The sequence below is a fragment of the Tetrao urogallus genome (genome assembly GCF_951394365.1).
Source record: "Tetrao urogallus genome assembly, chromosome: 1".
Classification (NCBI taxonomy): Eukaryota; Metazoa; Chordata; class Aves; order Galliformes; family Phasianidae; genus Tetrao; species Tetrao urogallus.
Window position 1 is genome coordinate 15,070,655 of NC_136813.1, and position 26,040 is coordinate 15,096,694.

Genomic DNA, 26,040 nt, shown 5'->3' on the forward strand with positions numbered 1-26,040 from the left:
AATTATAGAGGTGTCATAGATCCCTGGAAGCAAAATACAGCATAAAAAGCTCCTAGAAAAAAAAATACACCATAAAAACCTTTGTGTTTCATAAAAAATACATTATTTTTATTTAATCACAACAAAATACTGCGAGATCATTATCGCAGAAAACTTGATAATTGCTTTAACTTTTTAGGTAGGAGAACATTAGAGATAGGTTAAGAACTGTTTGCTTCCACATCAATCCTGCTCTCTAAAACTTCCTTTGTAACAGCCCATGATTAATGGCCAGAGACTTTTTTTCCTCTCCTGGGCTGTGTGACTGCTTATGACCTTGGAGAGGCAGATTTCACATGAGCAGGAGAAAACACATCCTGGGTAAAGCAATGCTGAGCTGTGAGAGAGCTGCTGGGTGTTTCCTAACGTATGAAGCTGCCCGGCTTCCCCTGGCCAGGGCGGCAGAGCTGAGCTGACAGCTTATGTGCTATGCAGCAATGCTGAAGCAGTGCAGACCTGATGAGGCCTGAGCCAAGGGCTGCACTTCCTCCATGGCCTCCCAGGAGCAGCCTCCAGCCACAGGAATGTGCTGGAGCTGTCTGAGCTTGGGAACTGAGTGCGAGTCCTTCACATCCTGATCAGCATTTCACTCTCAGCACATGCAGTCATGCCAGTGATTCAGGCTCATTCTTCCATCTCTTGTTGGCAGCAGCACAAAGAACAGATTTTTTTTTTCCTGTAGGTTTTATGATTTTGAAGGAAGCTATTACACCTACCCCTGCTCCCTGCATTGTCACCCTGCAGAAAAAAAAAACAGTCCCTCTCATCCTAAATAAGTTGGGCCATGGCCAAGGGCCTCACTGGCATCTCCAGCCCTCACGGAGACACTGGGAGCTGAGTTGTGCAGCAAAGCAGCTTGTGCATGGGAGGAACAGGGGAAAGGACACATGCTGGGAACTCCTGATTCTGGTAGGGGGACACAGGACTAGTGTCCCACATCAAAAATGCAGAAACAACAGCCTGTGACGTGAGAAACTATATGAGGCCTTAAGCAGTTGCTTGTCTTAAAAGTCAGCATTTGATGTCTACTGGATTGTAAGAAAATTACAGTCAACTCTAAAAAAATGTGGAAAAAGGAAAAGGGGGGTGGAACTAAAGAAAAGGAAAGGGGAATAAAGAGGAGAGGAGAGGAGAGGAGAGGAGAGGAGAGGAGAGGAGAGGAGAGGAGAGGAGAGGAGAGGAGAGGAGAGGAGAGGAGAGGAGAGGAGAGGAGAGGAGAGGAGAGGAGAGGAGAGGAGAGGAGAGGAGAGGAGAGGAGAGGAGAGGAGAGGAGAGGAGAGGAGAGGAGAGGAGAGGAGAGGAGAGGAGAGGAGAGGAGAGGAGAGGAGAGGAGAGGAGAGGAGAGGAGAGGAGAGGAGAGGAGAGGAGAGGAGAGGAGAGGAGAGGAGAGGAGAGGAGAGGAGAGGAGAGGAGAGGAGAGGAGAGGAGAGGAGAGGAGAGGAGAGGAGAGGAGAGGAGAGGAGAAAAAAAAAAAAAAAAGAACATTAATGCATTTGGTGGAGTTTCCTGACACTCTCTGGCTTACATTCACTAACTGATTCTAGCAATGATAGAGAAAAATCTGTCTTTCCTCCTCCTTTTTCTCCCACCTATCATCTCTGCCAAGCCTCCTGTTTGACACTGAGTAGTATTTTTGTGTTTGTAAAATATCAGCCCCAAATCTGGTTTCATCTCCTTGGAGCATTTTGCCTTTCTGGGGAGGCTTCTAGGATATAGCACAGGAAGAGGCTGTTGACACCACTATGCTTGTGACAACTGCCTCAAAAGTTCCATGGAAAGGCAAAGAGCTGTGAGTTATCAGCCCCCCTGCTCAGTTGTAGAGGGGGATTTTATCTGATAGATTTGGAAATTAGAGTTTATTTTTGGCAGGGGACTAAGTGTGAATGTAATTCACTGCTTTGGACATGCACGGGGCAGATTATCGTCCAGTTCAAGGTGTAACATGCAAACAATGTGCTCTGGATTGTACAAAGAACTCATACTGTAGCAGTACTTTGGGCAACATCTACTAGCAGACACCTGGAGAACTGTCTGGTATGAGATGTCCATATGAGTGGAATACACTGGAATACACTGCAATAGGTTTCCCAGAGATGTGGATGCCCCAGCTCTAGAGGAGATCAGGGCCAGGTTGGATGGGGCTTTGGGCAACCCAGTCTAGTGGGAGGTGTCCCTGCCCATGGGGAGGGTCACTCCCCATAGAGGCAGTAGGGTCAGAACTACGGATCTTTAAGATCCTTTCCAACCCAAACCATTCTGTGATTCTGTGGTCTGACTGACAATGCAAGACCTCAAGGACAGTCATCAGGGAGACTGGACCTCCCCTGACTATTATCAGGTCAATTTTCTGTAAACACGCAGCTTCCTGTCTAATCTTTAATCCACTGTCCCATGTAGTTCTGTGCCCTTAGCTCAAATTGATGGGAAAATAGCAAAACTGTGGGAAAAACCTCAGGAAATTTGTAGAGGAGAGCCAAGCAAGATAAGATGAAGCTACAGACACAGGTTGAAATAACATCAGTAGCAATTTGAAGATTTGTAGGGGAAGGAAAAATATCAACATGGAAAGATTAAGAACCCCAAAACAACAACAGCAACAACAATTAAAAATATATATATATCATTGGGAAACAGCAGCTTATCACTACCTAAGAGCTCCATGGAGCCCGGGAGGATGACCCTTCCTCTCCTGGCTAGCAGACTCCTTGATGTAACAAGGATCCTGTTGTTCAATTTGAGCCCAGTAGTCATTAAATCTAAAACATCATTTGTCTTAATAAATAATGATTAAATATTTTGCTTAAGTTTGTTTGTTTGCAGCATCTTATGTGCACAGTTAAATTTGCTCAAAATGGCTCAGAGATAATGCAGGGCACCCTACTCAATGAAGTGAAGTTGATTTTGTATCCTACCATGCCTTCACAGGTGCCCAACTGGAGCAGAGTCTGCTGTTCACCTTGGGTTCATATCTACAACTTTGCCCTGTGAGCTTCTCCAGCAGTTTTTAGGATACTACAAAGCATTAGCCAGTCTGTCTCCAAAGTGTATAAGGAAGACATCTTCATCCATTGATGTCCTGGCAGGGCCTCAGTTGTTGGAACCCATCACTAGTATTAGACACTGAGAGGCTCTCTGCTGTACCCTTTATTTAACCTTTGATATTTGGCCCTTTGGCCCTAGAATTACTGGCTTCATGACACAGTGGACATAGCAGGTCCCAGTGCATGTTCCTCAGGCAGCTCAGGAAAGTGCACGGCACCCATTTCTCAGTGGCCTTGTAGGTACCTGCTGGTTCTTCAGCTCACCTCTTCCATGGGTATATTTCCACCAGGCTCCACAGAGCCAGGAGATCAGACATCAGTGCATCAGGAACAAACTTGATAAAAACTTGATAAAACTTGATAAGACAGCTTGCAATGACCAGTAGGGGTATTTCCAACACTGTTTATCTGACACCAGCTTCAGTCACCTTCCCACCAACAAATATTTGATTTTTACCCCTTTCATTTCCCCCTCAAATATTTTCCTCTTCCTCTGTATGCGTACTGTTCCCCCTTGTCTTAAGGTGACTCAGAGCCTGGGAATGTCGCTCTGATTATTTACAACCACTGGCCTTTCTTTTATGTAGGAATTGAGTTGTGTGTGTCCTGACTTTGGTGACATCTACTTGGTCTAAATTTTGCCTTTAGGCTTTGCTGTCAGGACCCAGATTGCTAAATGAAGCAATTAAGTTTTAAGAGTTTGAAGATTAGTATTTGAAAATATGACATTTAAATTTAAATTACGAAATGACTGCAATTTTAGTATGGGAAAAAAAAAAAAAAAAAGCAGGCTAGAAAATTATTGTATTAAGCTCCATAATTTGATCTACTTTTAATGTTGAAACTGTATTTTCAATGATTTATGATAATGCTTAATTTCACCATTCAGTATTTTCCAAAAGGTTCTGTATAACCAAGGGGTCCATCATTTCCCTAGGAGGCTGAACAGACAGTTGGAGGAAATAACCGCTTGCAGGCAGCTCTGTTCACATTTGGAGGAGTGTTCAAATTTATGAAATGAAAAATGAATTATTCAGATACATCTCAACTTTTTTACTCTCCTCACTTGGGAAAATGCTTAGAAATCTTGCCCCAAGAGATGTCCCAACATAAAATGCAAACCATTTTTCTAATGGTTAAGTCATTCAACTAGAGTAAAATACAAAGACAGGTGCCTGTGCTGAGCAGCAGCATTAATTGCCTCTCAAAACAGAAGCCAGACTCCACATCTGCTCTTTCCTGGATAAGTACTTCTAACAGACAAGACCACAACAGCATCCCATGTCCTGGCTTGGTCCACCTGGTCACTACCCCCTGCACTGGTGATGATGTTGCCCCTCGTTCCTTGAGTCCCATCCCAAAATGTCTTGTTTCTCCCACTCACAACACAAGGAATGCAGACACCAGCATCTTTAGGGTGTCACAATTCATAATAAATAAAAAATAAAAAGAATTCAAGTTTCTTTTTAAATGCTGCTCTGAATAAACATAGTCTCAAGAGCAATTTTGGGTTGCAGTAGACAAATTTATTTCCACTGTAGAAGCACACTTGTCTCCATAATAAAAAAATAATGTTTTTGCTGCAGGATAAAAGTAATCCTATAGTGGTATAAATATAACTACTTTCACAAGAATCCATGTTAAGTCACTCAACATGTATTCAGATTTAGTATTCTCACAGTTTCAAATGGAATCAAAAAAGGTAGTTGCTCACAAAAAAAACCGAGAATTGTAAAATGTGGCTCAGTTGGGATTCACACATACATGAAATCACAGAAAGGCTTTTATTGAAACAAATAAATTACACATGAAACGATGGCATGTAGCACTAACTACTTCTGCTTACCTAACTAAAACACGCTGTACGGCATCAGTCATAAAAACCTCCGCCTGGAGATTGGTGGCCCTGCCTGTGGCAGGGGGTTGGAACTTGATGATCCCTGGGGTCCCTTCCGACACAAGCCATTCTATGATTCCGTGAACCTCAGTGCTGGCCAGGAAGAATTAATATCAAGAGCATAATATTAATATCAAGCTCAGTTCTTGTTAGCCTGTGCCTTCACTCCCAAGACTCCTGTCATCAGCTGAACTCTTTCGAGAAATAAACCATCCCTCAGGGGACGATCACAGATTGATCAGACAGCTGTCACTTCCTGCTACAAAGCTCCCATTCTACACTGACAGGTAATCAAGACACGAAATACTTCACATAACATCATTAATGACCCAATGCATTCAAAAGGCTTATGGTAGGTAGGTTGATGTGTAACTACCTGGTATGAACACTTCAAAAAAGGCAGAACACAACCTCCTGCACTTCCAACACTAAACACCACTGTAGGGTACTTCCTGAACTGTTAATGTACTCCTTTCAGCTGCGGAAGTGGAAAAAACAAAAAGGGGAAATAAAGTTTAATGAAGCACATCACGACTGTATGTTACTACGTTCTAATTATACTTATTTACTGCATGGACTACCCTCAGCAGGAGGCCCTCACAAGAAGTACTGACTTATTCTAATATTCCCTAACTGCTAGTGCAGTATTAAAAAAAAAAAAAGAAATACAGCACTTGGTTTTGATTCTTAGTAATGTGTCTTGGGAGATGGACACTTACAACAAATACAACATAATACTGAAGACAGGAGAACATAACAACACTTAGTTCTGATACACTGAAAAGCAATTTATTATATAAGCATATTTACAAAGGCACACTGACTTATTGAGCACCATTTTTTTTTCTCTATTATTACAGTTCAACATCAACATTCAACTCTGAACAGAAGAACATTAGACCTTTACAACAGCTTCAGTATCAGAAAAAGAACTACCTATATTCTACACAACAAAGAACACTAGCACTAACACTCCAGTTGAGAAGTTCACTGCAAGAGACCCTCTCTCTGAATTCTGAGGCGTTCTTTCTCCACTTGCAAGCGCTCCTTCTCAATCTGCAGCTTTTCTGACTCAAATTTTAAGAACTGCAACCTTTCTTTCTCTAACTGCAAGCGTTCTTTTTCAAGTTTTAACTTCTCAGTTTCTAGATCCAGAGGCTGTATGATGGGTTTTTCCGATTGGGTGAGGTCATTTTCCAGGGCAGGTTTCTCAGCACGCAGAGTCTCTAGCCTCAGTTTCTCCCGCTCGATTTGAAGTCGCTCCTTCTCCAGCTGAAGTCTCTCATGCTCCAAGTCAATGTGCCGCAGCCGTTCTTTTTCAATTTGGAGGCGCTCCTTCTCCACTTGCAACCGTTCAGCTTCAATATCTAATCGCTGCTTCTCCAGCTCCACCTTCTGCTTCTCTAGATTTATAAGCAAGTGTGAATCTTCATAGGCTAATCTAGCTTGAGCAGAACTTAGATTCCCAAACTCCTCAATGTGGGTGAAATCTGGTAAGTCATTTTCTTTTTTTGAATCTGGCAACACTGATGAAAAAATCTCTTCTTCCTCAATAGGAAACTGCAGAGAGGAATGCAACACAAGAATTACATCCCATTCTCTCTGTTAGAATAGCGTTATATACAGCTTTACTAAAAGTAACAGATGACTGCTTTTTTCCCTGCATCTTAAAAAGAATTCCAGAAATTACATTCTACAAAATAAACATGCTAGATTAAAAAACCTTGTTTGTTATTACATAGCTTGAGAGACACTTGATCTATAAGCTAATATTTGTAATGAAAAATCTGTTTATCTATAGACATGCAAGAGTAGCACAAAAAACACTGCATGATAGATATTACAGAGCAGTCAGAATCACCAACAGAAAACTACACCTAAAAGCCATGTGGTGGCCTTACTTTTCACAAAGCTCAATGACATTTATGTAAACCACTAGCAATCTGTTGTGATTAATTATCTACCAGAGCAGTTGGATCCACAGGCTACGTGGTATTAAAGCTAACCCAGCCTTCATTAACACGAGGATTCAATTTCTAAACACATTTAACACCGCAGTATTTAAAACCATCTGGCATTTCTCACATGGTCCTAACCCTTCAATCTGTGTAAGTGGGTCAATAAACAGGACTTGTTTAACCAATTTCATATTGCCATTCTTGCTAAAAAACCACTCATGAACGGATTATTAAGGGGTTAGTACCACTGTTCTTGGTGAACCGTGAAGGCTGTAATCCTGCAAGAGCTATGTGCTGTACACCAAAATAATACAGAAGAGACTATTGTTTCCCATTACAAATACTGCAAATGGAAGGCAAACGGAGGAAGACATGGGTTCAGAAAACAATGTAAGGCAATGAGAGCAACTACCAGTATTTCAGTTTTAGAGAAGACTGACACCTTTCTTCAGCAGCTGTGAGGCAGCAGTTCCCATTACCATTTTTAAGAGCTTATGCTGGTATTTTTTTCCCAGCATACATTCCAACTAAACTTAGACACAACTTGAACCCATATTAAAAAAATAAAACAACAAAAAACATCCAAACATTTGATTTCAGTCTCACTATCTCAGAACAGCTATGATGCTACTAAAAATAGCAACCTGCCCACAGGTTTCACAGCCACAATTCTGACAGAGGAATGGCTGACTGATTTATTCAGATAATATTTTCATCTCCTGTGGTCTCATTTTAAGAAATGCAAAGAATATTCCATTTCTTTCTTTCTGTACCTCCAGGTAACACACACTTTCATTTGTTAAAGAGGTGCACCTCCGTTCTCCATTCATCCACTCTGATACCCTAAGTATTAAAACAGCCAATATCCTTAACTAATGTATTTTCATTCTACTGGTTGAAATAATTCCTATCTCTGACATACAGAAATGGAAAACACATTCAAATACACACTTGCATTGAGGGTTACCAACCTTACACACCACTGCAAACAGCTAGATTTGAATGCCTTCTCTTTGAAGCACAATTATTTCTACTACTTAATTCATATATTCAGACAAAGCAAAAACTGATGCTAATGAAGCACACTGAAAAGCCCTTGCTGAGGGTGGAAAACAGCCATTATTGCATATAGGTAATGCACGCCAGTCACTTACTTCAAAATTCTGTGGATCCTCCTCTTCTTCTTCTACTTTGATTTCTGTTAAAGACCCACCTGCTTCTCTGAAGTCAGTAATGTTCTGCCATTCAAAACTAGATTCATTTGCAAACCCCATTTTGTCATCCATATCTTCATTGAGAGAGTCATCTAAGTCGGATGAAGGAAGGTGAAACCCTGCACCAACTGCCTTGATGTTTGCATTCAGACGCTTCCTCTTCATGAGCGCTCTCCAGTCAAGGTATCTCCTTTTCACTTCTGTACCTGTTCTTTGCTCACCTTCACCTACAGCATTCACACACTCTGCTATTTCCTCCCACGCTTTCCGTTTCATCTCATTAATTGTTGTATTAAGTTGTTTTGAAAAGAGTACTTCTCTCCTTTTTCTGATTTCCTTAAGGAGAGTTTGCGTTTCCTGAACACTAAAATTACTTTTTCTTTTTCTTTTCAATTGTTTCATTTTTTCCAGCTTTAAGCTAATAATTTTAGCACAGCAGATTACAGAGACTATTTGACACTAAGCAGTTATTAACACAAAGTTTAAAAAACAATGAAAGCAGAGATCAGCTCTCGATAGATGTGTTTTGTCTTCACTTTGTAGTATTTTCCTATTCCTCAGGGTTCCTAGGAGAAAAAGAGCAAACAAAATAAATCTCAAAGGTATACACTGTATATTTCTATTTAATGAGCTTGGCTCCAAAATCACCCATTAAGGAAGTGTACATTCCGAACATACCGCTCATCTGTTAGAAGAAAACAATTTTGTTACACTCTGAATTTAAAGTAGCTGTTGATGAGCTCCCATAAACTCGTATGAATTATAAATCTATTAATATATCTGTCATAAACTGTTAAGGTTGAGTTGATATTTCCATTACAAAAATATAGCTGTTTTCCTGTAGCTCTTACAGTTTTGCCTGTTGGGCTACGCTTAAGGCTGGAGTTCGACATATATACATCTTAGTCTGAATACTAAGGTATTTCAAAAAGAAGCTAAGATTGTTTACATTGTTACTTCAGAAACAACATGTCTAGGCAAATGAATTTGCTGAAACCTTTTTTAACTACTTCTATGCAAAGAAAAAAAAAGTAGATATAAGTAGGTACATATTAAAAGCTGACATCTTGGAGCCTCTTCTGACTAACTGCAATCACAAATAAATAATCCTGCTGGAGCAATCCTGCTGTATGATAGAAAATAACCTTTTGAACTAAGTGTTCAAACAAGTGTCACGATTTGACATGCTGCTCTAAGAAACAGGTCTAGGAATAAGCCATCAGTTCCGCACGTTAAAGCCCTGCTCCACGGCCCTTGCACTGTAAAATGCTTCAATTAATGTAAGATTCAAAGCTCAGTGCTCTACCGCAGCTATGGCTGATCCTGTGCCTGATGCTAGAGGAAGCTGATCTTGGACACAGTGCACAACTCTATAAAACATACACATCACAACATTAAAAACTCCCCATTTGGGGACAAAGCACATAACAGTTTACAGTCTGCATCCCCTATGCGCTGTTGACTGTACATAACTAGCTTACTTACAAAGTTTTCCAAGTTTTGCAAGCTGCATATTTCTATTTAAGATGTACGAAGCTTCCTGCCCTTCTGAAAATAAAATAAGAAAATAATAACTCATCTTGAGAACAGAGAATGATTGAAATATATACTAAGACTTAGGGCTGTAATGTAGATGCGCTTCTTGCCATGACCAGTATTAAAGATTAAAAACAGAAAAAACAACCCACCCCCAACTTTCTGCCATCTAAAAAAATCAGACTTACAACACAGCACTGTATCTCTGTATCTGCTAGAATTATATAAGTACTTTTTTTCAGAGACCTTTTACCTGATCTTTAAACTTCTCCTTTAACCTTCATTATTATATGTTTGCCATGAAAAGATATTTGGGCTTTCAAGGAAGCAGCATCACACTTACTTCTCTCTGGCAGTAAATCAATTTTTTTGGTACTTTGCTTTTCAAATCCTAACTACATTGTTAGTTCTTTTCTGTCTTTATAGCAATTTAATTTCTTGATCTATATATTAAACTCAAATTCATCTTCAGTGTTTACGTTAAAAACTTTCTAAAAGTCATTCACCAGGTAAATTCTCCAGAAGAGCTACTGATACACAGAAAGAACTAAGACTGCTTTTAGAAGTTCTACTGTTAATGAGACAGTTATTCTGAATTGATAAAAAAAAAAAAAAAAAGCTGAATTAAGCTGAATTCCTGGTGCCTGCTACTTCAGAAAATGCGTGTACATGTGTGTAAGCACAAAGAGTTACAGAATCACAGAATCCTTCGAGTTGGAAGGGACCTCTGAATGTCATTTAGTCTGACCCCCTCAGCAATGAACAGGAACATCCACAGGTTGCCCAAGGCCTGATCCTGAGTTATGTAAGAGTCTAACACACAGCATAGACAGTTTTTCTGACCTACCACTACCAAGGCACCAAACCTTTGTTTGAAGTCAAAACTCACTTATTTTTACTGAAATTGGTAGAACTTCTTGAATTTAAGCAAGTACTTAAGTAGACATCCAAGTAGTTGGTTAGCTATTGGACAATGGGTCAGATTTCCCCAAGTACTCGCAAACCAGATACATCAAACTCTTGGATGTATTAATAATTAGCTGTCTTTTAGGTTACCTAAATACCAGATTCAGGTTTTTAAATCAATTTTTCCTCCGTGCTATTTTTTAAATGCAATTCTACATGAACGTGGAAGACAGGCAGCTGAGCTTTCCTCTTAGCTGTAGGCCAGGTCACAAGTTAAAACGCACAGCTGCCAGGTCACCCTGCAGGTCAGTCCCACTACTGCTCACCCAGGTGCTCTGCATCACTGCCCTGATCGCCCATGCACTCTTCCACAAGAACCAAATCTTGGGTTTGCATTTTAAGTTACAGGTCAAGCACTGCATTACTACACTGGGAACCCATGGCATAAAATGCCATTTTGCATAGCGTTCTTTTGTTTTTGTCCTATAGCATATATGATATAAACCCCTGAGAGCAACGGTGAAGCCTACCTATTTTAAAACTCTTGGTTATTACTCTCTAATTGTAAAGCACACCTCACTATTTCTAACTCTCTGCCTTCTGAAAGCACACTGCCTCACTGAAGACGTTTCCTTTTTCATTAATACAAGTGGTGCTAATGAATTATCTTAGCAGCATATAGATGAGCAGATTTGGACCTATTCCGCAACAGAACCATTACCTTTCTGATATATTACATAAAAAGCATTATTACCTAAATAAAGCTGAGTTTGGTAAAATTCTGGTTCTAGTACTTTGATATTTCTAGATGGTGCCCAGGATATAACTTTTAATTAAGAAAAAATGAACTGCCACATGCTTAAACTATTTAACAGTCATGAATGATAACAGGCAAGGATTTGTACACATTCTAAATTGCTACAAAGAAAGAACAAAAACAACTTATCAGCAGTTTGAAAAGATTAATTTACAAGAACAAAACACAAAGCATGTTTAATTTCTAGTTTGAGATCTAAAACAAGAAAACACACATTCAGAAATAATTCCAGACAAACATTTCAGATTTTACCGAAATCAGAACCGTAAGACCTCAACATTTTTGTGTCGTTAGCAGAAGATTCTACAGCAAATAAATTCTAAGTGTACCAGTTGGGAATAAAAGTGGTTCACTCAGAAAAGGGATAAGCAGATTAGAGAAGAGATGACAAAAGCCTGGCTATGTGACAGAGAAATCCCTGAGAAGTGACAAATGATACAAACAGGCTCTGATGTGACTAGCAGCTGTGCACACATTACTCAGAATGCAAATGCAAAATGTGTACCATTTGGGTACAAATGCAAAGTGCTGTCTAGAGAAAGAGAAGGGTTTTTCATCATGAGATAACAGAAAGCTTTCAAGGTGTGCACAGGAGAGCCAGCAACATAACACTGAATTTATTGATACAGTCCTGTCAGGCCAAAATCAAACTGAAGGTTAAGAAGGCCCTCACCTCTGGTCTGGAAACTGGAACTATTTGTTGTTGCTGAAATGAAACAGTATTATGAAACTAAATTGAACAATCCATAAACATACATAAGATTCATAACCTCAAAATACAGCAGAGGCATCTACACTTTGCCGCTATGTTTCCTTTCCTCGCATCTCGCTGTGTGAACACATGCTAGAATGGTACATTTAAAAACAAAAACAACAAAAACCAACACACAAGCAACACAGGCTGCCCAGGGAGGTTGTGGATGCCCCATCCCTAGAGGTGTTAAAGCCAGGTTGGATGAGGCCCTGGGCAGCCTGGTCTAGTATTAAATAGGGAGGTTGGTGGCCCTGCATGTGGCAGGGGTATTGGAGCTTCATGATCCTTGAGGTCCCTTCCAACCCGGGCCATTCTGTGATCCTGTGAAAAAGTCATAACCAACACCAAAAAATCTCACAGAGTCCTATTAAATAATTTATAATATATATATACACACACATATATATCCAGATTTCTTTTTTGTTATTACGCCTTGGTAGTTGTCTTCATATTTGAAGTTTACAGAAAAAATAAATAATTAAAAGAAATAAGCATTAGATCAGGAGGCCCTGTAACCTAATTTTCTAACACCAAATTTGAGAATTGGGCAGTCTTCAACGCAATACTAATCCATAGCTTCCTGGAAAACTTCAGGTGTGGTTCTGAACAGATGGTTGTACTGGCATGGGTCAAATTTAAGTACTCAGAGATGGTTCAATCGGTACAACCATACACACAGAAAGAAGTTCAGGTGGGAAATGACCCCAAGGCCCATCCAGTCCCAACCCCCCACCACGGGCTGGTTGCCCCCCAGCAGCTGAGGCTGCCCAGGGCCCATCCAACCTGGCACCGAGCACCTGCAGGGATGGGGCACCACAGCTCTGATCAGCTTCCCTTTCAGTGAAGAACTTCTTCCTAACGCGCAACCCAAACCCCACCGCTCTCAGTTCAGAACCGGAGGAGAAAGAGAGGAAGGAGGCCGCACAGCCCCCAGCCTCGGCCCTCCTATCAGACACGGCCCGGCCCCGCCGGGAGCCCTCGCAGGGAACAAAGGCGACAGACAACCCCGCCGACGTCCCTCCCCACGCCGGGCTTCCGGGCAACCGACTCGGAGACCGAGGGACCCCGCACCCCTCACGGGAGGGCAGCGGGCTGCCGCCTCAACGCTACCCGTGATTGAGAGTGCAACCGTTCTGCGCCCACAAAGAGACCGAAGGCTGCGGACCGGGCGAGCGGCCCCCCGTAAGGCGCCGGGAACCATACTACCTCAGACCCACCGCAAACCGCGCCCGCCCCAGGAGCCGCACACATTACTCACCTACGCCCAACTCACCCCACCGGGTCGCCGGCCCTTTAACGACCGACACCTTCCTATTGGGTGAGCTGAGTGCCCATCAGTCCTTCCCGAACGACTATTGGCTGTTGAGGCCCGTCGCTTGTTCTCTCCTGTCCCACCCTCCTAGACGCGCCGTAATGCCCCGAATAAGCTTCTGAGCACCGTAACTCCCCCGCGGGGACACCGCTCGCGCAGCCCCATACAGCATTGGCTGCGGCCGCTGTTTGTCTTACCGATGCCTTCCGATGATTGGCTAGCTTCTGCCAGAGCCCGCCTTCCGCTCTATGACTTTCCGGCGGCACGTTTCTTGTGCTCAGTGAGGCGTTGGGGCTGTGCGGTTGAGTTGTGGTGAGGGTGGGTTCCCGCGGTGAGGCTCGTCTGTGGTGGGAGTAAACGTTTTGAAATTTGCTGGTTATGAAAGCCGCGATATTAGTTCAGGATAGTGAGCACGCGAAATGCAGCGGAGCTGTGCTGCCGCGGCCCTTTTCTGTCTCCGACAGCCTCGTTGAGGTGCCCGCACCTTTCCCTGTGTGCGTCTCATTGCCGTCTCAACGCGGTGCTTGCAGATGCATAATTAATATCTACACCTACACACGTTGATGAAAAGCCTTGCATGTGTTCTGCACTCACACACACATACAGACACAGCTGGCTGCAGGTCACTTCTCTCACACACATTCATACAGACACAGCTGGCTGCAGGTCACTGCTCTCACACACATTCATACAGACACAGCTGGCTGCAGGTCACTGCACACACACATACAGACACAGCTGGCTGCAGGTCACTGCTCTCACACATTCATACAGACACAGCTGGCTGCAGGTCACTGCACTCACACACACATACAGACACAGCTGGCTGCAGGTCACTTCTCTCACACACATTCATACAGACAGCTGGCTGCAGGTCACTGCTCTCACACATTCATACAGACACAGCTGGCTGCAGGTCACTGCACTCACACACACATGCAGACACAGCTGGCTGCAGGTCACTGCACTCACACATTCATACAGACACAGCTGGCTGCAGGTCACTGCACTCACACACACATACAGACACAGCTGGCTGCAGGTCACTGCACTCACACACATTCATACAGACACAGCTGGCTGCAGGTCACTGCTCTCACAGAGGCCTATGAGGTTTTATCAGCTCACAGAAGATGACAGTTCTGCTGCTAAACTATGCCCACTGTGTACTGTAAAAATTTAAGGAGGGAAATAGTGGAGAGTGGGACAATAAGACTATACCACTTTGTTGGCGATTTTTTACACTGTATATTGTATTTAATAAAACCTATGCATGACCAAGGCTTAGTTTATGTTATTACATTATTTACGTATTTTAACAGTGCTCATAAATATGATGCAATTGTGCCTTGAAGGTGTTGGAAGCTAGTTCAAACTGGATTGAAGGGCAATAGCTGGAAAAAATATATAGAACGGAACTCATTACCAGCCTGAGCCTCTGGCAATCTGCAAAAATAATTAGTGCTAATTATAATAACATATCCCTTTTTCATACGGAGCACAAAAACACTAAATACGATTACTGCTCATTTATATAAACTGAATAAAAGTGTGAGATCTCATGGTAGCTGTTCTTGTAATGTTAGATAGATCTCCTTTCTCCCCAATTGTTACTCCACTGTTACAGAGGCTATCTGGTGTATACCAGCTTCCTCCACAGTACAAGTCTCTAGACTGTCTTCATTCACATGAACTCTCTTGAATTTACATGTAGCTGACTGAAACAGAAGAAAACTGAAGACAGAATTATACTTCCAGGATCTGTTTCTTCTGCATGTCACTGGTAACTGTGAGAACTTATCTTCACAGCTAGAAGTAGTAACAATAGTGGAGGATTAAAGGCAGGAGGGGAGAAAATAACCTGAAACTTATGGTTTCCAACCATAAAGTTCCATATAATTGTGCAGGGATAAAGGAAATGTGCTGGTCAAGGAAGGTGACTTAGGTGTTTAACGGTGAGCAAGTTCTGTCAATATTCCCCTCGAGGTATTTAACTTACTCATGAACTAAGAAAACCATTGAGTGTAACTTCTTAAAAATGATACGGTATCTTTTGTAAGATACTGTGATACAGTCTGTGATACAGACTGTGGAGGTCACGGAATTTTAAGTTCTGGAGGAACATAAGAACTCACCTAATGGCACATCTGCACACTTTGCACTCGTGTATTTTAGAGTGGCAATGTCTAAAGTAGCATGGAAGCCCACTTCAAAATAAATATATAAATATAAAATCATTTTCAATATTTAAACTATTGAAAATATTACATATCAATCTGATCTAGATGCAGCCAATAAAAAATACCAATTTATACACATACTATACAGTAAAAAACATACAGCTTTCTAGCAGACTAAATTAATTTAGCTTGATAAGAGCAAATTGATTTACAAACAATATGCAGATAAGAAGTTCAAGGATAGTGAAAAAAAAAACCTGCCAATGCAGTTTTTGTGCCTGCTAATTGCTTTCTTGGTCATATCCCAATACTCAAAATGTTCGCCAGTTGGAAAAAAAATGTTAGCCCAGTTGGAAGCTTAGTAAATACTCTGTATTTTGAAACTCACTGGAAACAAACAAGCAAAAACGAAAAACATTTACAGACACCTGAGAAGGATTCAGTTGCTTGGTGCTTTATTTCACAGAAGAATGAACATCTCAGCAAACATACAGTAGTGTCATACTTCCACATATCAGCAGAGCCCAGGCAGCAGCAGGATTTTAATGATCTCTATGCTTTATTGGATGTTAGAAGGGAAAAAGTAAACTGAGCACAATTTACACATACAAATATTGTCAAAATATCCCTGGTTTAATTCTGTTTTAATTAAAATAGATCTTATGCTGCCTCCTGTTGGTCAACCACAAACAGAAACACCTCAAATTAGACTCCACATTTCCAAATGCTATCAGCACATCCTACATCCTACACCTTTCCTAATACTTATTATTAATCAGAAGAGGTATGCAGATTTCTTAATGGAGTAACACTGGGAACAAATCTGACCCAATAAATCTTACTCCGTTTTTTAAATATAATGAATTTTTAACAGCAGTAAACTGACTTACTACTAACATATTTAGAATATAGAAAATAAATTAATTAATACAGAAATAATAATTATCAGGTCTGTGCAAACATAATCAATATAAACACCTGAATAATTGATATTTATTGTAACTAAACCAGTACGATAACATTAGCAAAGTGCCATAATGTTTTCAGTGCATTCTTATAAAACTATCCAATATAATCATTACTGGGTATTAAAATGTCACATGTACATTATCTTAATGTATATTGTACTGATCATGCTTATAATGTATTTTGTGACATACAGTAAACAACTATTAGAAATGTTTTGGTTACATTATTTAGGTGCAAATAATAGCATATACTTTTACATGCAATTTGTATCTTTTAAACATTTTAATGTACTTCAGTGAGAACGTAGGTAATCATTATCTAGTAACGCATTATTTTCAGAGGAACGTACTTTTTTATTAAGTTCTGTGAGCTTCGAAAAGTCAGAAAAGCTGCAGAAATCACCCTGCACTAATTTTGAGATCTTTTTAAATTCTGCAATTGCTGTGTAGTCAGCTAAAAACATATCTTTGATCCAGACCTACAGAAGTAATTCATGCAAGAAACCCATATTGTTTTCAGTAGTGCAGTTGACTTTGCTGAGATTTCATCCATTGCTAGGTATATTACAAATCCTGTGATAAATAAGTCATGACATTTTATCTTAAAGCCTTGTTTTTAACCACGACTTTGTAACACACCTTCTTCTGCATTCAATTCCACTATTAGATTCAGCCCTCCATAGGAATCAGAATCAGTTGAGTTGGAAGAAACCTCTAAGGGCCATCTAGCCCAACTCCCCTGCCATGAACAGGGACTCTACAGCTCCATCAGGTGCTCAGAGGATGTCTGCAGGGACCGGGCACCACCATCTCTCTGGCCAACAAGTGCCAGTACTTCATTACCTTTAATGTAAAAAAATGCTTCTCTTACATCTAGTCTATATCTCCCCTTCCTCTTTCAGTTTGAAACCATTTCCCCTTCTCCTATCATGTTGAAATTACAGCAAATAACTTTGTCTTTTTTCCCCTCCATGAGTTTACCTACATAACAGAAGAAAATTCATTCTATTTCACAGTAACTTTTTGTAATAAATAGTAAAAAGGAACGGATGCTACTAATTAATTTCCTTGTCACCAATTAAGAGAGTGAAACACCATTTGAAATTCATGAATGATTGGTTGGACTGGGAACTGACTTTAGTTCCTGTGCAAATGTAGCGTAGAATATTAAAAAAGAATGACTTTTTTCCCAATAAAGTTATGTTTAGGTTTATATATGCGTGTGTGAGAATAACAAGTAATTTACCACGTACGCTCTGTTGGGTGTCATGTGGCAGAGGTATATGCATACAGCAAGTATATCAAATAAAAGAAACTGTAAGAAAATACTTGGAAGAAAGAACATCACCTGAACTTGTGACTGACTCAGTGCTGTTAATGCAGCCCAGCAATTTGCTCACAACAGAAGCAACAGAAAGTAACTTTAAGTTCTCTGATCTCTTCCAACTTGCATAGCTGCTTATACCCATATAAAATGAGCATAATGTTGTCATTGCATAAATTACATGGTCATTACTTGGGTGTAAAAAGAGCACAAAACTACAAGCAAACAAGAACTGGGCCTCTGTGCAGCAAAAGAAAACAATGACAGCACCTCCTACTTGGACACAAGTGCTATGGAGCAACAGAAGATAACAAAGAAGAAAAACTGCTCACTCCTTCCAATAACCAGTGACAGTTCAAGAAGAGTGCAACTTCTATCCAAGGAGATTCTGCTCCCTCAGCTGCTACCCATAAATAAGGGTGAGGAGGGATGGTCCAGGCTCCACCCTTTCAGCCACTCAGGTGCACTGCTTGCACCCAAGCTCCCCAGGTTAGCCATGTCTTCTCACCTGATGCTCAACCACTGGTTCAGGTTATCACCTGGCAATTCTGTGCAGCCTTGTACTTCTGATGTAAAATGACAAGTTGTGATAATTAAATGAAGTCTATGCTGCCTTGACTAGCCTACTAATGCTAAAATTCCTATTCTCTTGTATTCATATTTTTTTTCCCCCTTCATAATTTAATAAGCTGGAATAGTATTCTCCATCTCTCCTAAACTATTCAATATGTATCATTTTTACTAACAAGCAGTAGGCATGCTCTGATATAAAAATGATTGTAAAGGTTACCAGTCTTACTCTACTTATAATATGGAGATTCACTATGAAAGATCAAAATAAATGTGGAAATTACCTGAAATACTACTACAAGAAACTATTTACTTCTACAGAACTGACACATACCTTAATACAAATTACTGAGGGGAAAGTTCCATTATTAATATGTTATCCAAATGTGCATAATTTTCACTTACATCCTTATGAAAATATTTATAATATTATCTAACTTTTGAAAGATATTTGATAAATTATACAAATGACAAAATTGTAGATTTCCACTGTTTACTGTTTGAAAGAGAAATGCGTTGCTAGGCAATATTAAGTCTTAAGCATTAATATTGAGTTTTACTTTTGCCAAAAGTACATGCAGCAGAGATGTGGTAGCAAACTTACAGTGGTTGTCTGAAGCCGTGTAAAAGATCATTAGATAACTCACTAAATTTTGTTCATTTTTAAGCTGCTTGGAGAATACATGCTTAGATGTATAGAACCATTCTGTCTGGCATAACACAACTTAGTGGCCTGACTAGTACATAAGGGCTACTAAAATCTTATTTAAATATCTGGAAAGAAAGAGAATTCTCTGGCTGTGGAAGATTACAAGTGAGTTTATGAAACCTAGATAATTCCAGTGTCCTGTTGGACAGACACTTTGTATGCATCAGATCAAATTTACTTCACGGTAGTATTAATACTGAAAATCCATTACAATTTCAACATAATAGATTACTATAGTTTCTCTAGCAATATATTGCATAGTGTTTACCTTGTAATAGTTTATCACTTATAATTGCCATGAAGACGAAAGTGTTTTAATTCATTTAAAATACTACAGAAGTTTTAAAAAAAATGATTTATTTCCCTTAGAAATGCTACTTACTTTAAGTATGGGTTTGTGTTTTTTTTTTCTAGCTTTGTACTCTGTGTATTACAAGATACGAACTTTCCCGGTAGTTAACTGAAGCAACAACTAAAACTTATTTTTGCAACTTTCTGCTGTAAGCAGCCTATTGGCTGCTCAGCAGAAACCGATGCAGACTTCAGAGATGGAAGACTTCTGTTAGAAAACATCCTGAAGTGTTTTTTCTTGCAGTGATTGAGGTGACCACCTGTGCAGCAAAGTTCCCACCTGAATCATCCACCCCGTAGAAATCTTGCTCACCCTGCAAATTGTTATCAAAGTTTGTCTTGCCACAGCAACGGGATGAAAACAGAAAGTACAGCTACTACTAAGGCACAAGGATGGAAAAAAACTGGTCCAACTGAAGAGCTGATATAAGATGATGAGAATTTTCAGTCTCTTCAAGTTAGACACCTGGTTTTAATGCTGTGAAGATGCTGCAAAGGTCACTTTGGCTTTTTCCCTTGCTCAGGTCATTCTAATACGATAAAACTGACAATGAGGTTCTCTAACAGGTTTGTGAATATAAAAAAAAGAAAGAAAAAAAAACAAAAAAAAAGCCAGCATGAATGCAGATTTCTTTAAACTTCAGTTACATAGGGAAAACAGTATCACTATCAGTTTCCTCACTCAGCAATTTATCACCTGGGGCAACTGATTATTACAGAAATAATGGCACATATTACAAAATAAATTCCTCATAACTTTTTTTCTGAAAAGTAGTATTTTCAAATTATTCAGATAATTATAGAGAAGACTTGTATACAAAACTAAGTAATTCTTGATATATAATGGCTAGGATGAATGGGAATTTTATAGACCCTTTCAGAAACATTTTTATAGCAGACAATTTAAACTGAAGATTTAAAACAAAAATAATACATATTTTTCTGCAAACTAATACTGAAAAAAATCTGTTCTAAAATTTGTGCATTTAAATAGATCATTTTGACTCAGGAATTTCAAAATTCTCCAGAGCAAATTGTCATTACAGATGACCATGGGTCCCTATACTTATTAAACTGAATGACCTGACAATAAAATTCAGTTAAGGCTCTTGGCATTGGGGAAACTTCTTCCCACTCAGACCTGTTACTGTGGTAGACTTGAACTTCGTCTGTGATTTCTTCTGGAGCATAATCACCACCTAAGATATAAATCTTGTCTTCTGTCCCAACTGCCCCTGCATTAAAGCCAGCACATTCAAAAGATCCTTCCCCTTTCCAAACACAGGTTTCTGGGCAAAAGCTGTAGACTTTGTAGGTGGAGAGATCACATATGTACAACGTGCAGTTCACTGGAACAGCTTTGATTAGAGTTGCATGGAAAAACTGCCCAAATTCTGCTACAAGCTCCGACCACTGATCAGTCATAGCGTTATACTTAAAGAAACAGTCAAGAGACGGATTAAAGGCATCAGTAATCTCCACTTCTGAGCCAAGGACGTAAATTATATTCTGACATGCACTTGCTTCTGGATAGTAGATACCTCTTGGTAATTGGCTTACAGATTTCCAGTCTTTGGAGAGAGGATTATATGATTCTACATCTAAAAGACTTCGGGTTTCTTGAGCTCCTCTGGTCTTTCCACCTATTACAAACAACTGGTTTAAGGTGACAACAGATGTGTGCATTGTCCTTGGTTTTCTCATAGCTGACACTATGGAGAATTCATTGCGGACTGGACAGTAGCACCAGGTTTGGTCAGTGGCATCATGAAATGGTTCAGCGATATGAAGCCTGACTGTCCTGTAACAATTCCCGTTGCATCCTCCAGTTATAAATATTTTCTCTCCGTAGCTAGATAAGCTTGACCCTGGAAGATCAATCATGTGTGTATGTGGTAGTTCTTTCCATTTATCTGTTTTGATGTTGTAGCAAAATGTATGCCTGTTTTCTCCGTCTTCATCAGTTTTATGAACAAATATGTATTTTTCTGTTGTTGAAGGACGTGCATCTGGAAATAGTCCGCTGAAGTCTTGCACACTTTTGACTGCATCATTGATTATTACTGAACAATTAGCACTTTTAAGTAAATATTCTTCTGAGTGCAGAAAGTCTTGCAAAGTCTTTTCGGGTAACTGGTGTAGCCTCACTTTTTTGATCAAATTAGGCAGATATTTCTGTCGTGTTTCTATGTTATGTTTGGTCCATTGAAGAACAGCATTCAACACTGATTCTTCCTCGGGGACATTTAGTTCATCAGCTTCAAGACATTTTTGCAGTATCTCAAAATTCATCTCCAAAAAGTCACTTGATCTTAGTAGCAGGGAAAAGTGGTGCTGTACAAAATCTAGTGCATGATCAAATAAGCGGACAGAACCATAACTTTCTGACAGAGAAAGCAACTGTAAGCAATTGACAAGATCGATACTTTTTATTAGAAAGTCACTGCAAGCTTTGGAAAGGAGTGAAACCTGAAGAAATGATGACAGCTGGAAGAGCATTTCCACGTTATCATTTGTTATCTCTGTTTTTCCCGTGTAAGCATAATCAAGAAAAGCTTTCACTGCCTTGGGTGATAGATTACTAATAGTAACATTGCCATCATCTCGTTCTTTCATATTAACTTCAAACATGGCTCTGTGAATAAAATATAGAAGATATACATAGAAATTAAGGATCTAGCAAACAGAACAGAAGGCAACAATGGTGTGGGAAGGAGGAGAAAACTGGGGGGCATAATAAGGTGGGATAACTATAAATCTAAAATGTGAAGGTTAACAATAATAAAAATACATTGACTTTAAATGCCATCAGATGAAAGGATTGGTGATAACGTACTCAAAGCAATGGTTCAAAAATGATAGCAGCTGTGTTTTCTATGGATTTTCAAAGTGAGATGAAATCTACAACTTAATGGGACTGAAAGTTATTAGAGGCAGCGTCAGTTTCAACAGTTTGAGAAAGGCTGATTTAAAAAATATAAAGCAAAAAAACCCGATTTGATTTAGGTCATGCACTGTGGATAAATACAGAAAATTAAGAGGAAAAAGGCCTTCAGAACTGCAGGTTGGAACAAATGGCAGCGTGGATGATGGGTGCATTCCTCAGGAATAAAAGTGGGTGAGTGGTGAGAGGAGAAAAAGTATGAGGAGCAGCTTTCATTTTTTGTTTTAGAGCTGACAGACAGATATATGGATACAGGCAGATGTCATAAAAAATGAGGTTTTGATATAGCATTTGATGATAAAATGTCCTGTACAAAAAATAGATTGTGACTGACTACCAAGACAATTGTTGAAATTGTGAAAGAAACATTACTGATCGGTAGATCTGTCTAAACTTTATTGCAACTTTGAGTACTTTATTACTAAATACATAACAACCACATTTTAACTACTGCGCACAATCTAACATTATGAAATAAAACGATTAAGGTATTGCAATCTGGCAAGAGAACCATTCTGCCATGTCATTTGCCCTTACCCTCCTGGAGCATAAGCATCAGTGTCCCAGATTTGACCAAAGAAGATAGTGGAGAAAGATTTAGAAAAATGATTCCAAATACTGAGTATAAAATTTGGATTAATAATAAATCATTGGTAGTTCCTATTTAAAAATGAGTTTTTTATCATAGCTCTCTTACACGATTAGTATATGGATAGTATGTGATACTTAAAATCCCATACTTTTATGAAGCCAAAGAAGAAAATGAAAACCGCTGTGTACAGCCATACTCTTTGGAAAGTGAACATTCATTAAAGCAAAAACTCGCCTCCTGAACAAGAATCATAGAATCACATAATCACAAGGTTGGAAAGGATCTACAAGATCATCTAGTCCAACCATCAAGAAGGTATAATTGCAATAAGAAACTTACAACCTGAAACTTTTCTACATAATAAATACTCAGTCTTTTGAAGCTATGATACAAATCTCTAAGTTGCAAATTAACATGGAAAGGATACTGGGTGCTTAGGAAATAAAGCTTCACTTACAAGCAATAGCAACTGAGCAATGCCAGCAGAAAAGCAGGAACTTTGAATCAAAAAGCTAACAAGTAGGAAGCAAAATGTTGCTGAATTTTGGGTATACACAGTAAAACCAAAATGAAGTCCACAGGAAAGAAAGACAATCTTTCAGACAAATAACTTTTTAGCTAGTGGACATAGGTACTTTTTATGCTCCAAAGGTAATATATAAGCCTTGCATTCCAACTTATGAATTTTATGGCTGCTAACACCTGCTACACACAAACTTGTCTGGCAAATTTTAATCCCAAAAGCCTATTGGTAGCGAAAACACTCCTCCAGCTCCAAAAATTACTACTGGAAGCCATTTCATGCTAATATTCCTTTCTGTCAGAGTCTCTGTGGAGCCAAGCAGTACTGTACGTTAAAGCAAAGCAAGATCCGTTGCTGCAATGAAGAAATATCTCATCTGCATTTCCTCTTTAGTCAGCAGTCCTAAGGACACAGTCTAGTCTATGTCCTGTGTCATATATGGCAGATTTATGCAGACTGTGGGATGTTCAAAGGCCATTTGAGATTAATGTATCACATACAGGCAACTGAATTAAGTTCAGTTTCAGGACCCTGGATTTTCATTTTTAGAGCATCTTACTTTTGTGTTTCATTAAAGAATATATTTAGAAACAGATTTGTAGTTTGGGTTTGCACATCTCTCTCTCTGGATGCCTACCTGTGTGACCTCGTGTAGGGAACCTGCTTTGGCAGGGGGCTGGACTCGATGATCTCTGGAGGTCCTTTCCAACCCCTACAATTCTGTGATTCTGTGATCTCAGTTTTGCTAATGAAAAGGTTAGCAAAGTTCTTCATAAATTCTGTATATGACAAATCTGTCCCTTGGGAATGTATAGCTTTAAGTATCATAAGTAAGAACGAAGATCACAGATTTGTTTCACACTGAAAGGCTGAAATTTTAGTTTGGAAAAAATAATAGGTATCTGCTTAAATAACTCTGAAGACAAACTGTGCTATTCTGATTACTCATCTTATTATAACAAAATCCAACCCAATTCCAAAACCATTAACTAGTTATCCACAATTGTTCAGTGCAGTACATATCTGGAATCAATCTGTTATGCTTCCCAATATAAAGTACACAGACTGTTCCATGCAAAGTCAAATCCTGAAGATACACAATTTATGTCAGTTCTGCCAAACAGAGGAGTCATGCAGTTTATGGTTTAACATTTATGTTCCAGTGAACAGTGAGCAGTCCCAGTGAAATACACAGACTGCTGTCTGAATCTCAAACTCACAGGACTCTCAGATCACTCTGGAAATCTAACAGTGCAAGTATTTACTTCACTATCTGTACTACAGTGTTTGACAGCTTTGATGAAAACTCTGCAGACATACAAAAGTTGTGATGATTTCTCTTTTAATTTTTGTAATAATATTATTTCCCTCCCTTCCAAAGAACTTTTAGTCCATTTCCTGCTAACTCATGCCAAAATTATACTTACCTGAAAAAATCACTGCAAGCTGCCAGTACACAACGATGACAAGGAATGACTTCATCTTTCACAATAATTTTAAAGTCAAAAAATATATTTTGTTCTCTGAACTTCTGTAGTACTTTTAGAATTTGTTGTCCATGACCTTCAGCCACTAAGGAACTAATTTTATTTTCAGGAACAGAAATTCCATTGCAAATAGGTCTGCTAATGTAATCTCGATTGGCCATGTTTTCTTCAATCTATTCATGAACCTGAAATGGAAAAATAAGTAATTGATTTTATGGTCGTTATTTTTTCTTTTTAATAAGTACACCATAAACCAAAAATCCTAGTACTGAAATTGGTGTGCGAGTCCCATGCACTAAATGTAAGTGACATTTACACTGAATTGTATAATACTTTCACTTTGCAAAATATATACAAACATACTTTGAAAAGTAATGTATCCAACATAGTAGCCACCTGCAAGAATTTTTTCAACAGAGTCCACAGGAAGCACACCAAGGAGCATGTTACAGATTTTAATGGTCATTTAAGACAGACTGTTCCTAGGCTTACCCTCAAAAAATCTCAACTTCTTACAATTCGATTTCTCTTTCATGGCATTAAGAAACTTCAAATATATTTTATTTACACTTATCCTAAGAGCTATTCATACTGCTACAGGTGCATAAGCTGACCTTTCAGGAAATTTTAGTCCAACTTCCCTATTTTAAAGCATAAAGAAACTTGGATTGCAGAACTCTGCATCCACAGTTCCAATTGTACTCGCAACAGATGATGGCCCACCTGAATCAATAAAGAAGGGGATGAAAAAAAAGTTCAAGCTAAATGTGGAGTCCAGGATAATATTGATTTTCTTCTTAAAATTTTGTAGAAAGGCTTATCTAGGTGATCAGGTGATATACTCAGAGCAAACTTAAAACATTAGGCAACCTTCTTCTTGGGAGGTATTTTCAGAGCAAACTGATCCATGCTTTTATC

General features: G+C 39.3%; 2 protein-coding genes across 2 annotated transcripts; both read right to left on the reverse strand.

Moving 5' to 3' along the window:
* Nucleotides 1–5,964: 5,964 nt before the first annotated feature.
* MSANTD4 (Myb/SANT DNA binding domain containing 4 with coiled-coils) lies at nucleotides 5,965–8,551 on the reverse strand (the record flags this gene model as incomplete). Its single annotated transcript, XM_079549864.1, has 2 exons — nucleotides 5,965–6,537; nucleotides 8,090–8,551. 2 exons carry the CDS (start codon nucleotides 8,549–8,551, stop codon nucleotides 5,965–5,967), a joined length of 1,035 nt encoding a protein of 344 aa, XP_079405990.1.
* Nucleotides 8,552–20,590: 12,039 nt separating this feature from the next.
* KBTBD3 (kelch repeat and BTB domain containing 3) lies at nucleotides 20,591–25,283 on the reverse strand (the record flags this gene model as incomplete). Its single annotated transcript, XM_079546385.1, has 2 exons — nucleotides 20,591–22,211; nucleotides 25,063–25,283. The coding sequence occupies 2 exons, from the start codon at nucleotides 25,281–25,283 to the stop codon at nucleotides 20,591–20,593; spliced, it is 1,842 nt and encodes a 613-aa protein (XP_079402511.1).
* Nucleotides 25,284–26,040: the final 757 nt, after the last annotated feature.